General features: G+C 46.8%; 1 protein-coding gene across 4 annotated transcripts in view; it reads right to left on the bottom strand.

Moving 5' to 3' along the window:
- Positions 1-240: 240 nt before the first annotated feature.
- The window catches only part of C1QTNF12 (C1q and TNF related 12), a 36,543-nt gene continuing 24,738 nt past the window's right edge, over positions 241-12,045 (bottom strand). For all 4 annotated transcript variants that reach the window (XM_090024509.1, XM_090024510.1, XM_090024511.1 and 1 more), the window contains 2 exons: positions 3,852-3,930; positions 241-3,258 (listed from right to left, as the gene is read on the bottom strand). In XM_090024509.1, the coding sequence (XP_089880635.1) occupies positions 3,160-3,258; positions 3,852-3,930 (178 nt within the window). In that variant the 3' untranslated portion in view covers positions 241-3,159. The remainder of the gene's footprint in view (positions 3,259-3,851; positions 3,931-12,045) is intronic.

The following is a 12,045-nucleotide window of genomic DNA, read 5'->3' as shown; positions in this document are numbered from 1 at the left end:
GATAGGCCTGGCTTCTAGGCTACAGCATTTTCAGAGAGGGAGCTGTATTTTGCTCCATGGTTGTGCAACATTTAGCTCAATGGCAGTGATGATCACAGTTGGGTCTTTCAGGCATTATGCTAATACAAATAACAACAAGGAGGGTTGTGTCCTTCCAGGTACCTCATATGGTGCAGATCCAACCGAGGGAGTTTATGAGCGGGAGAAAGCAGGCGCTCAAAGACACACACAAAAACAGGGCAGAGTCAGACAACTGGTTTAGTTCTATGATAAAATAAATATTTCAACTCCAATTTGCCAAGAACAGTGAAACTTTGTTCAAAAATCCATACATATAACAATACACGTTGAGTGGCACAACACTCTGTGATTAAGTCGCTGCAAGACATGCATGAAACAGCCCTGTATAGTACAAATATTCACACAATATAAAATGGTATAGGAATATATGTTGGCTTATAAGCTACTCATCCTGGCTACATCTACTCTGTAAGAACCCAGTGTGAATGGTCAGTTTTCACTGATTGGATTTAGCTGACAACTGAGTGCGTTTACGTGCATGCGTGTATGTGCTCTCTTGAGACCAGAAACCATAACCTGTGGCTACTGCCTCTTCCCTTTGGTAGCTGGGGATTCATTTCCATTAGTGGGTGGGCCACCACTGATTGCCTGATTCCAGCAACCAAGCACGCTAGTCAAAAGCTTCCATGGGAGACATTAGTATATATGATGCAGTAGGTAGCTAACTCAGTGTAATACATACCTTGGTACTGCTGCTGGATGCTCGACGGTCACACTGGTCTGTAGGGAATAGGAGACAGTCCAGTGGAGGGCAACAAAAATGGTTAGAGGGCTGGGGACTTGACTTGTGAAAAGAGGCTGAGGGAACTGGGCTTATTTAGTCTGCAGAGGAGAAGACTGAGGAGGGATTTCATAGCAACCTTCAACTCCCTGAAGTGAGGTCCAAAGAGGATGGAGCTGGGCTGTTCTCGGTGGTGGCAGATGACCAAACAAAGAGCAATGGGCTCAAGTTGCAGCAAGAGAAATTTAGGTTGGCCATTAGGAAGAACTTGCTCACTGGGAAGGTGGTGAAGCACTGGAACAGGATACCCAGAGACGTTGTGGTGTCTCCATCCTTGGAGGTTTTTAAGACCCAGCTAGACAAAGCCTTGGCTGGGATGATCTAGTTGGGGCTGGTCCTGCTTTGAGCAGGGGGTTGGACTACATGTGACCTCCTGAGGTCCCTTCCCACCCTCATTGTCTATGATTCTATGAATCTAGGACTGATCCATCAATGCTAAATAAGTTTATTGCGTTTAGGAAAACAAAAAGGGCCAGTTTTTCCCAATCAGTACTATTTTAATACATTCTTAGTAAACTGCAAATAGCGTTTTGCTCCCATCTTAATGTTTTTCTCCGTGTGTTTAGAATAAGCTGAAATGAATGTAGCAATTTCTGGTTTAAAACCATCTGCTCTCCCCAGTGCCTTAACTTCAACTTCTTTGTTCACAAGACTCAAGACAAGCGTGTCTCAAACACTGAATACCCCAGCATATCGATTGTCCTTTTCTATAAATCCATCTGAGGACCATGTTTGCATAGGTCCCATAAAAATGGTGTATTTGGGCCCTTAGCTTGTATTGCGAAGAGACAGCCTGGCTGATTAGAAAAAGACAATACACACACACACAAACCCCAGGCATTTTGGATCTGTTGAATTTTCCTCATCAGTTTAAACCCATGTTAAAAGTACTCTCAATTCCTTTTTTGCCTTACCAGTGTCTTTTTAGCATCATCCTGCAAAGCAGGGTTTCTAATGTGGTTGCATTAACGAAACATCCAAATCCTATCTACGGTGGCTGAATTTAACGCTGAGGATCCATACAATGTGCCTCAAAGGCTATTTGAATCTGCAGATCCTGATTCAAATTCTGACTCCCCCCCCTGAAGTCACAGCTCCCAACACCTCCGCTTGGGTCAGACTTTCACATCTTGGGGTGAATTTGGGACTGGTAGCACCCACTAAGCCACCTATTTTATTGGTTCTGCAAAAGTCTGGACCTGCTCAGTGTTTTCAGGGTGACATCCAAGAGAGTTTTGCATCGTTTAAGACCATCACATGGGGATAAGGTGCAACATCCTTTATACAGAAGTGACTTTCACCCCATGTTATTATTCATACTTTCAGCTCTTCCATTGCCAAGCTCACACCATAAAAAGATGACAGCACTCTCATTGCCGGTCTGGTGCCGCTGTTCCCCGAACTTTGCCAGACCTATTGGCACTAGCGCCACACGTCTGACGTTTACAACTTGCTGTGGGGTGCCCAAGGGAATACTGGATATATGATGTGACCCAAAATACGTACAGATAATCTTACTAAAACATAAGAATAAGGGAAGCGGAGAGTTGGCTAGAACTGTTGTTGCTTTTCTGACTTACCCTAGTAGAAAAATATAACCCTGTAGCCAACACAAAATATTCAGCTTCATCAAGAGATTAAGGAACTACTTGAACACAAAGAAATGGTGTGGCTTCAGTCCTCTGGCTCCTGCAGTTACACTGAGCATCGCTTGAGCTTGGTATTAGATAAAGCAGTCGACAGGCCGCAGATCAGTTATCCAACAGGGGATGGGATTTTCACCTCCTCTCAGGCATGACATTAGTAGAGTTGGCTGGCAAAGTCCCAGTTCCTTCCTCCCAAACACACAGAATACATCCATTCTTTTATGTCTGCTTTGTCAGTTAATTTGCAAAGGAACTCAAGCCAAACCCGTCTATACCAGAGACATGCTGGATACGAGAGCTAGTGTGTTAGACAACCAGTTACAATGCAGCACTTCCAGACCTTGGTGTATTGTGCAGTGAGCTTTGAGCGAAGCACAGGCCATTTCAATAATATACAGTTACTTTTCTTTGCTAATAATGACTGAGGGATATTTTAGGCAGAACTGATCTGAACATGTAAAAGTGGCCACCTCTGAAAAGCAAGTTGTAGTGTCGGCAAAGGGAAAAAGGCTGCTTACTTTGCTGTGTTGCAAAGGATGGCTAACAAGAAGCAGTTGATGAGGGGCAAAGGAAAGGTTTCTTCACTCCAATATACGCTGTAAGGCTCCTCCATTCATCTTCGTTCCCCTAACCCCGGGCAGCCTATCCAGGTTATGCACCCATGAACATCCCCATGAAATCGGATCCATTCTGAATGGAGACGGGAGCTCCTGCACTGTTATCCACAAAGATGGAGGTGTATTGTCCAGCCTGCACATGCAAAACAGAAGGAAAGAAAGGAATTGGAAATGGATGCCCAGTGTCAAAAGGAGGGCAAACTGCAGCAAGAGTCGGGCCAGGCTGAACAGGGGGATCCCTCCCCAGAGGGAGCAGTCATGTAAGATGCTGCAGTTGCAGGAGATGGGATTTTTCACTGCAGTGTTGTGTCTTTGTCTTGAGAGGGGCTGGTGATGGAAGAAGGAGCATTGCTCAAAGGGTCAGAGCAGTCAAGCACTGATCAGAAGACATTCCCTACTCTGTCACTTTTAGGCATATGATTCCCTGTGCCTCAGTTTCCCTTCTGTGAGATGGAGATCATTAGTGATGCTTTCCCATCTCTTCAGTGTGCTGTCCAAGCGAGGATGATGTGTTCTCAATGCAAAACACTGAGTTGTTATTTTCATATCATCAAAGGAAGATGAATTTTGGTGGCTGAACTTGAAGACTAGGAGCCAAGAGATCTGATTTGCGTTCCCAGCCTTGACACAGACCCCTCCCCTACCCCTTTGTCACCTTAGGCAAGTCATTCAATCCCATGGGGCCTCAATGGTGCCTTCATGGCAATTTCCATGCCAAACCCTTACCTGTAGCTGCAGCAACCCATGCACGTAGACTGTGAAGATTTTGCTGTTACTTTCCAGGCCAGCAATAACCTCCAAAGACCTACACAGAAGGGAGAAAAAAAACAGAACAGAAGCATTAAAGCAGCAAGTCACCAGATTGCTTTATAGCCTTCCCTTCTCACACAGCATTTCTGGTCTTGGGATGTCCCGGTGTCATCATAAACATGGCCATGTTGGATCAAGCTGGTGGCTCATCTAGTCCACCCAACTGATTTTGGCAGTGGTCAGTAACAGGTGCTTCAGAGGAAGCTGTACAAACCCCTGCGGTGACAGTTATGGGATACTCCATCCTTAGGGAAATCTACTCTCCAAAAAACTCCTAGAAGGCCAATAAGGTTTTACCAGAACATGCATAAAAAGCAAGAGCACAATGAAAGAGACCTGCATTTTCAGAGACCCTCAATTCCCACAGCTCCTGCTGACTTTAACTGGGTGCTCAACTCTTGTGAAAGCAAGGCCTCTGCTTTCAGTACATTTCCCTTGCAATTATAAATCACACTAATCCCAAATTTCAAAAGACGCCCCCAGAATATTCAGGCCTAGTAGTCAGTGTACAGTAGCCGCTCTCCAAAGAGCCAGCTCTATGTCTTTTTTTCAATCGCATTTCTGCACATCATGCCACAATTTGTTCGGAAGAAGTGTGTTGACCCTCAGACCTATTCTGAGAATCAAGAAAGGTCCGAAGAGCCAGCTCTACCAAAATTAAATGCAAACATAAAGATACCTAATTTTTAAAAGCAAATTCAATAATATAATACGGAAAAAGAAATAAATAACTAAACAGTACAAATGAGGCATATCAAGCAAATGATTAAAATGTATAAAATGTGCATTTATCCGAAGAAATAACAGCCTTGGTAGCATTTGAGAGGGTTTTAAATTAATTTCTCTAACACCTAAAGTTGAAAAAAAGCCTCTAATAGTCAGAGCCTCTAACTAGGGAAAAAAGGCCTTCTCACCTGAGTTTTAAAAGAGCATTTATCTTAGTGCACCTACACATGGGCTATTCAGAATGAACCATAGTTCTGGGATTAAACTGAGATTAACTCAGTCATTTTTTGTATATCGAGTCAGACAGTAGAATGTAAAAATCTAAGTACATTAAAAAAATGTATCTATACATATATCTCTATATATCTATCTCTCTATATATATATCTCTATATATCTCTATATAGAGATATATATATTTAAATCTAGATACAGATATATAAAGGTATCTATATAGATCTAGACACGCAGGTGTATAGAGATACCTATATAAGCATTTCTAATAGGTGTTATTCTAATGAATATTCATATACCTATTTTTATTCCATGTCTGAGTTATATCTTATCTATAATTAGCCTTGTCTAGCATCAAACCACTAAATATACTCTAGGCACCTGGTAGCCTGCTTTTTTTTTCATTCCATCTCCCTTGAATTTTCTAAAATGCTTCACATCTTGTGGCATCCTCCAACCCAACCCTATTCTTTGCCTCTTCTTCTCTTACCCAAATGTTGGTCAAGCAAATGCTCTACCATTTTTATTCAGGGTCATTTGAAATGCACAGAAAACCATTTTCAAGGGGCAGCTCACCCCTGGCACTCCACGCAGCCAGAACCTAACCGGGGGCTCTTGCAAGGTCCCCGTCTCCTCTCCTACCCTGCAGAGGCCACCCTCAGGGGCAAGGAGCCAAGACTGGTAGGATGTGAAGCAAGGGAGATGCTCTGTCTCTGCAAAAAAAAATGGAGCTGGCAGGGCAGCGACCATCAGATCAAGCCACTGGAACAGAGCTCCAAGCCAACAGCATGCTAAAGAGGAAGAAAGCTGCATAAAGGCCCAGGGCTTTTGTCTGACTGTGATCCTCCAAGATCTATCGTGTCAACAGGTACTACCTGTAGCCTCTTCCCTTGGGAAACCAACCCCACCCTACCTCTCTTCCATGGAAGGATTGTGAAGAAACACACAACAAGTGCAAACATGTAGAGTTTCCAGCCCCCTTGCATGGAAATAACTTGCGTGGGGGGACTATTTGGCCCATAGAGAACAAACCACTTGGCACCAAGAGTGAACTGAGAAGCCGAATACATGTGTCATATCCTGCCCAAAGCCCAGCCTGGGTGGGGACTTCCCATCATTAATCTCTCTTTCACCGTCTCCTTCCCTCTAAGTTTCCATCTCCCTCTCACTCCCAGCCTTAGCCGAAAGCCTCAAGGGCTTTTTCAGCTCCCTAAAACTAATGACTGCACATATAGGCATCCCCAGCAAAAACCACCGGCTCCTATCACAGTGCAGCCGGTGCCAAAAGCACGCCTGTCCAGGCAGGCTCCCTGCCCCTCCGCCCTTCCTCCCGCCACACAAGGACCTGGAAGGTCCTCACCCACCATAAGAAAGCAAGAGCAATGTCTGTCAAAAGCAAGCATGGACTGTGCTGAGCCACTATGACTGTTGAACTCGCAGGACACCCTAGTTAGCCCCATAAGACCATCAACAGCCAATATAGATGGGGCAGCCAATGTAGACACATTGGACAGCCAATGTAGACACGTTTCCTCATGAAGACTGACCTAAAGGAGCTTAATTGAATCAAAGCTACTTCTTAGACTAGTTTTGACTGAACAAGGACATGGTGGAGCAGCAGCCATGGCTGCTCCATGATGCTAGAGGCCCTGGCCTTATGATGGCTCCAGCCCTGCAGAAAGGGTGCATGGGGCAGACCATTATACCACGCAGAGAATCCCGCCAGCCTCAGTGGATCTGCATGTGTGGGAGATGCTCTGTTTAAATGGACCCTTTGGCAGGATCAAGGCCTCTGACTGCACCTGTCTGGCTGAAGATAACTCCAGCAGACCCTAGGAGGCAGTTTCAGCACTACTGATAACCCATAGAGCAGCTCCTAGTCGGTGGGGAAAGGGTCAGTCCCTAGTCTGCTTTAGCTTAGATCTTAGCCCTGCGCTCATGAAAACAAGGAAGACAGGCTACAGCCGCAGCAAAAAAGATGTGGGATTAGCAGCCATTTTTCAGTACTGTTGCTCCTAGCCTGGTGCAAGCTGTAGGGTGGGGAGACAGACGGACAGAACTTCCCATCTCATCTTTGGTTGAGATGAAAGAACTTCCCTGATGAAAGGCAGGCGAGGTCCTTTGGGTAGATGTGATATCTTTTGTTAGACCAACTGCGTAGCTGGAAAAAAAAAGTTCCCAGCAAGCTTTCGGGTGCAGTCAGACCTAGGGAGTCTCTGCTGGTCCCTGATGAAAAGCACTTTGTTTTCCCTGAAGTGCCTTCATCAAAGCAGCGGGGAGTTCGGAGGATCTGATAAGGGAGGAAATCTCCCCCCACCCAGCTCTGTTTATTTTTACAAATGATTTCTCTTCTCTTCTCCTCTCCTAGAGCCATGAAGTGACAACCGGGCCCAAGTGCCTACAGCTCTAAAAATATTAGGCCTTTTAAATAAACACGTCCCAAGCCAAGGCATAATGGCATCATGGGCCTTACAAGTGAAAAATGTGCTTCTGAGGAACGAGAGCCCAACTTCAAAACAACCCAGAAAATAGTTTGCTGATAGTGAATCATAAGGAAGGAGAAACTGCGTGCATTTTTGATAAAGCCTCCCCCCCCAGGAAGGACTGCCAGAACAGCCCCTCTCATTCCTACTTAGGTAGTTACTTTCCGCAAACCTGAAATGTCCTTCCACAAAACCAGCTACAGGTTTAGCAGGATGAGGAAGTCAACGTAAGCCCTGTTCACGCTGCAGAAGGGAACTCAGCTTTCCAGCTGCGCTACTAATGAAGGAAATCAGGGGAACAAGATGGCCCTCGGCTGAAAATAAAAACAGCCCGTTTTCCTTGGCAAGCTACATGAATAGCCTATGATTTTCAAATCCCTCAGGTGATTTTGACAACTTCTGCCATTGACCCATGCTGGCTAAGGTCTTCACTAAAAATGACCAGCTTCTTCCACTGGGAACATTTTTCCATATCGCAAAAGTATGAGAGACGTGATGCATCTGGCAGGCTCTGCCACCCAGAGTCCCAGGGCCAACGATCTCCAACCCATTCCCAGGGAAATCAGGAGGGACAAGACTGTGAAGGTGACAGGGGTTTGGTGCAGGGCAGCAGAGATGTACGGCATGAAGGGAGCTTAGCCAGACGTTCGATTCGACCTGGTCCCACATGGCAAGGACCAGGAATGGAAGGCTACCAGCGAGGCTATCCTAAGACAGCAAAAAAGTCCAACTCTCCGGTTCCCCACAGCTAGTCTCATCAAGCTCTCGCTTCACCGGGCACCAACAGTATAGAAAGCAGTCAGCAAAACCAAGCGGGTGCCAGCTTTTTTGCCCAGCAAGTTTCTCCTGTTCCCCGCAGGTCAATGGGCACCTGGCCCTCCCCATCACCCTGGTTACTAATGGGTACTTTGGCACTGACTTGAGTCTTTTCCGCAGGCCAATGAAACATAAGAGCGAGACATGGTATTTATTGTGCAAGGTCTTATTTCGGCCCCTTTCCTCCAATAAAAGTCTCGCATTGAGGATGGTGGCGGCGAGGTCGATTCCTGCATTGCTGAGCGGGGAAAAGCGGCAGGTGGAGAGGCCAGCGCGGCAGCGCGCTTGATGGCTTTCGTGGGCTGAGGTCACGCCTGTGAAGCTGGTTCATGGACGTATTTTTGGTGGTGTTCCTGTCTGGGCCTTGCTCCTGCTTGCTCTAGCCTGGCTGGCGCGCGGGGCAGGAGGGACAGCCCGTCTTCGCCCGGGAGCTCGCCGGTGAGGAGCTGGCTGCTATAGGCGAGCAGCACTGCCCTCTGCTGGGGGAAACGCCGGGCCTGCACGAGCGAGGAAAAGCTGACGAGGGCCGAGCTTGCCCCTCTAGACCCGAAGCGTTGGTCTACACTGCAGTCAAACAGGCAGGCTTAATCTGCCGAGCACGGGGAAGACCTGGCAGCGTGCACGCCAACCTGTGGAGGGCAGCGGGCACATACTTCGGTTGTTAGCGTGCACTGAAGTGTGAGTGCCTGACACTAGCAACCAGGATAACGAGATGGGGTGGACTTGCCTATGCTAGAGTCATGCCTGTGGGTGCAATGCAGGTATACCTCAAGGTCACTTGATCCTCTGCTGTCCCTTAGCTGCCAGAAGTGAGGCCTGCTCTAGTGTACAAGGCAAAGGTGCTCAATGCATCGTTCCTGCAATCCCTCCCACCCCACCTCCACTGTGTTTCTGCCTCAAGGGTCAGGCATCCTGTTTTCCACATTCTTAGAGGCCCAATGACTCTCGGTGAAACTCAGATCCCTCCGTGCCAAAGTCAGTTTACAATATGGGCTGCAGGCTCCTAAGCTGCTCAGACGCCTTTGGAAATTTTCCCTGCAGTCTTTTACTTTCATGGCTTTTCCTTCTCTCCCTGAGAAATAACATGGCTCCATGCCGTACCATGCAGAGCCCCCCTGAGCTAGCTGTGTATGAGCTTGTTCTCATACCAAAGACGACGTGGATGGCCTAATTATTCCAGCCCCAGTGCCATGCTAACATGCCTATACCACTTTCCCTGCTAGGACTGCTGCATTCAGAACAAACTTGACAACTGCACAGCGCTGCCCTTGATGCCTCTCCTGAATGGCCCAAACTCTTCTAAGAGGCAATGAACTCAATAACCTGTGCCTTGAACTCAAATGCTCACCATGATTTATGGATGCCATCATAGAGTGGTGAGCAGCCTTTTCACAGATTTCATGGGCGCCAGGTGATGGGGGAGAAGAGCCTTATAGTTCTTGGCACATTTAGCACCAGGAGTCACAGATCATCCGTCTACACCTTACTTCACAGGCTATCAAGCCCAATGGCTGCATTCACAGGTGACTATTAATCCAAGGAAGTTCTCAAATCACCACTTCACACCCACAAGAAAAACTACAAGAAACAATATCCAAAGCAGCTAGAACATGCTATAACATACCCCAGGCAATAGCCAAGGAGACCAAGGGCCCTTGCCCTGACACTACAAAGATGGGGAAGTAATCTTTTAATACAGACACAGAAGAGAGGGGGCCATGCCCCACACTACAGTCCATGCCATTCAGACCTAGAGTGATCGGTGTGATGCTAAGCAGAAAAGCAAGACCCTCCAGCCGGGAACCTCTGGGTTTCTAGTATGGGTAGGAGCATCAGCATACTTTAGTCAGAAACTCCTAGACTATCATCCCAATCCCCTCGCCCAATCAGCTCAGCGTTTTGGAGGGCAGTATCAACGAGATGCTAAGCTCCAGCCAGATGGGTTGCAGCTGAAATAACAAACACCAAGCTAACTTAATCCACCCAATGCTGAATTAACATGTTGATATCTCTCTGCAGTGACATCTAAGGGGTGGGTTTGTGGGAGCCTCTCCTCAGGAAGATTGATAGGCCCCTGGGTCGGAAAGGTTGCCATAATGACAACTTGTACATCTCCAGGATTTAGCAGGGCTCTTAAGTTATTAAGCAGAGGAAGCAGTTGATGGGTGTGGGCTGTCTGAAGTCAGGGCAAGGGAGAAACTCCATTCACAGCTAATAAAACTTGTAAAAGCCACAGCAGCTCCTGTATTTCTGAACCACATGCTTGTTCTTTCCTCCCAGAAGCAAAATGAAAGATTCAGTCTTTCCTTTCTGACACTTCAGTACTGCTCTCTCAACTCAGCCCCATCCACCAAGTTCGATTCTGGCCCCTGTGGGACCATGACTCTCTCTTGGTACAGATTATTTACTTACTACAACCAGGAGATAGCACCATTCATTCCCAAGCAGTCGGGGCTCACAGCAAGACTCACACAAAGCTCAAGGACCAGAGGTTTCTTTCTAAGCAAGGTCCTATTCCCTCCCCACCTCCTTGGGCAGAGAGTTCCTGGTTGACGTAGTTGAGTCCATAAGGTTTCCCAGACAAGCTCAAACCACTAGTCTTTCAAACTCACCAACCTGCCTCCAGGAGTGCCAAATGCCTGAAGACCTACAGTAGACATCTTCACTGCAGTCAATGCCACAGCTGTAGCAGAGTATCAGCATGCCTGAATGAGCTGGGTGCGGTGCTGCTGGCAGTGCCATGCATGGAGCATCGGCATGGAGCTCAGCACAGAGAAACACCCAAGTATTAATCCTGCCTGTGCTTCGCTCCCGACCCCCCGCACCCGAGCTAGCAGGGGTAAGTCTACGCTATACTGATAAATGGACATATCCAACTGTGCCACGCTGTGTATGGTGGAGGAAGGAGAAGAAGAATTCTTTCAGGCCAGCTGATCATATGAGACCTGAAAATTTTCAAGGGAGAAGCAACCATGACCATCACCCATCCGGCTTTCTACCTAACATGAGCTGCAGAATGCACCCAGGGGCTCCTGTGTCAAGCATATGACCTCTGTTTGCATTGCAGCGGATTAGATGCATGTCAAATTTACCCTTCAGCAGACAGTCAGTGCTCATAATGGAGCGTAAGTACAACATAGATCACCCTTGTGCTGACTAGCACTTAAATAGGTTACACTTAAGTGGTAGGTCTTCAAGTTCAAAAAACAAGATTTCAATTTACTGGTCTATTCTGGTCACTGAACTTCAACGGGACAAAAGTTTCGGAGCAACACAACCAGAAAAAAGATCTTTTTTGTGTAAGGAAAGGTACATTAGTGCAGCAATTATGGGACAGCAGAAAGGCTTCCTACAGCTGGTAAAATGGCATCATTGGGGAAAAAGAAAACTAACTCGTTCATTGATCAGCTTTGAGAATACATTTCCCAAAAACAAGAAGGAAAGCCAACAAATGTGCTAACCAGAGTGTATTTTCACGCGATCTCTTAGGTAACTCACCCCAGAAGAGCACGGCTCTTGGACCTAATGACTGGTTCGAAGAAGATGATAAAAGCCTTCTATAGTTACCAGCTCGTGGCTCAACAGCTGAAAAGGTTTGAGTTCTTATTGCTGAAGGCTGGATGCACTCAGTGCTGCCTGACTGCATGTCACAGACCTCACCCTGCTAACAAAGGCTCTCCTTCAGCTCAAATGATAGGGCTTTCTGCATTTGGGGCAGAAATGACTCGGTGGCAGTGGATTTACTGAGCTCTTGCAAAAATGGCAACTCTGGTACTATAAAATTAACAGTAAGCCTGATGGGTTTACTCTGCCTCTCTGCAGCAGGGGTCCAGAGGCCTAGAGTTGTGTAGC

This window comes from Crocodylus siamensis, chromosome 12 (assembly GCF_052110815.1).
Source record: "Crocodylus siamensis isolate JL-2025a chromosome 12, ASM5211081v1, whole genome shotgun sequence".
Taxonomy (NCBI): domain Eukaryota; kingdom Metazoa; phylum Chordata; order Crocodylia; family Crocodylidae; genus Crocodylus; species Crocodylus siamensis.
This window is presented reverse-complemented; position numbering and strand designations above follow the sequence as displayed.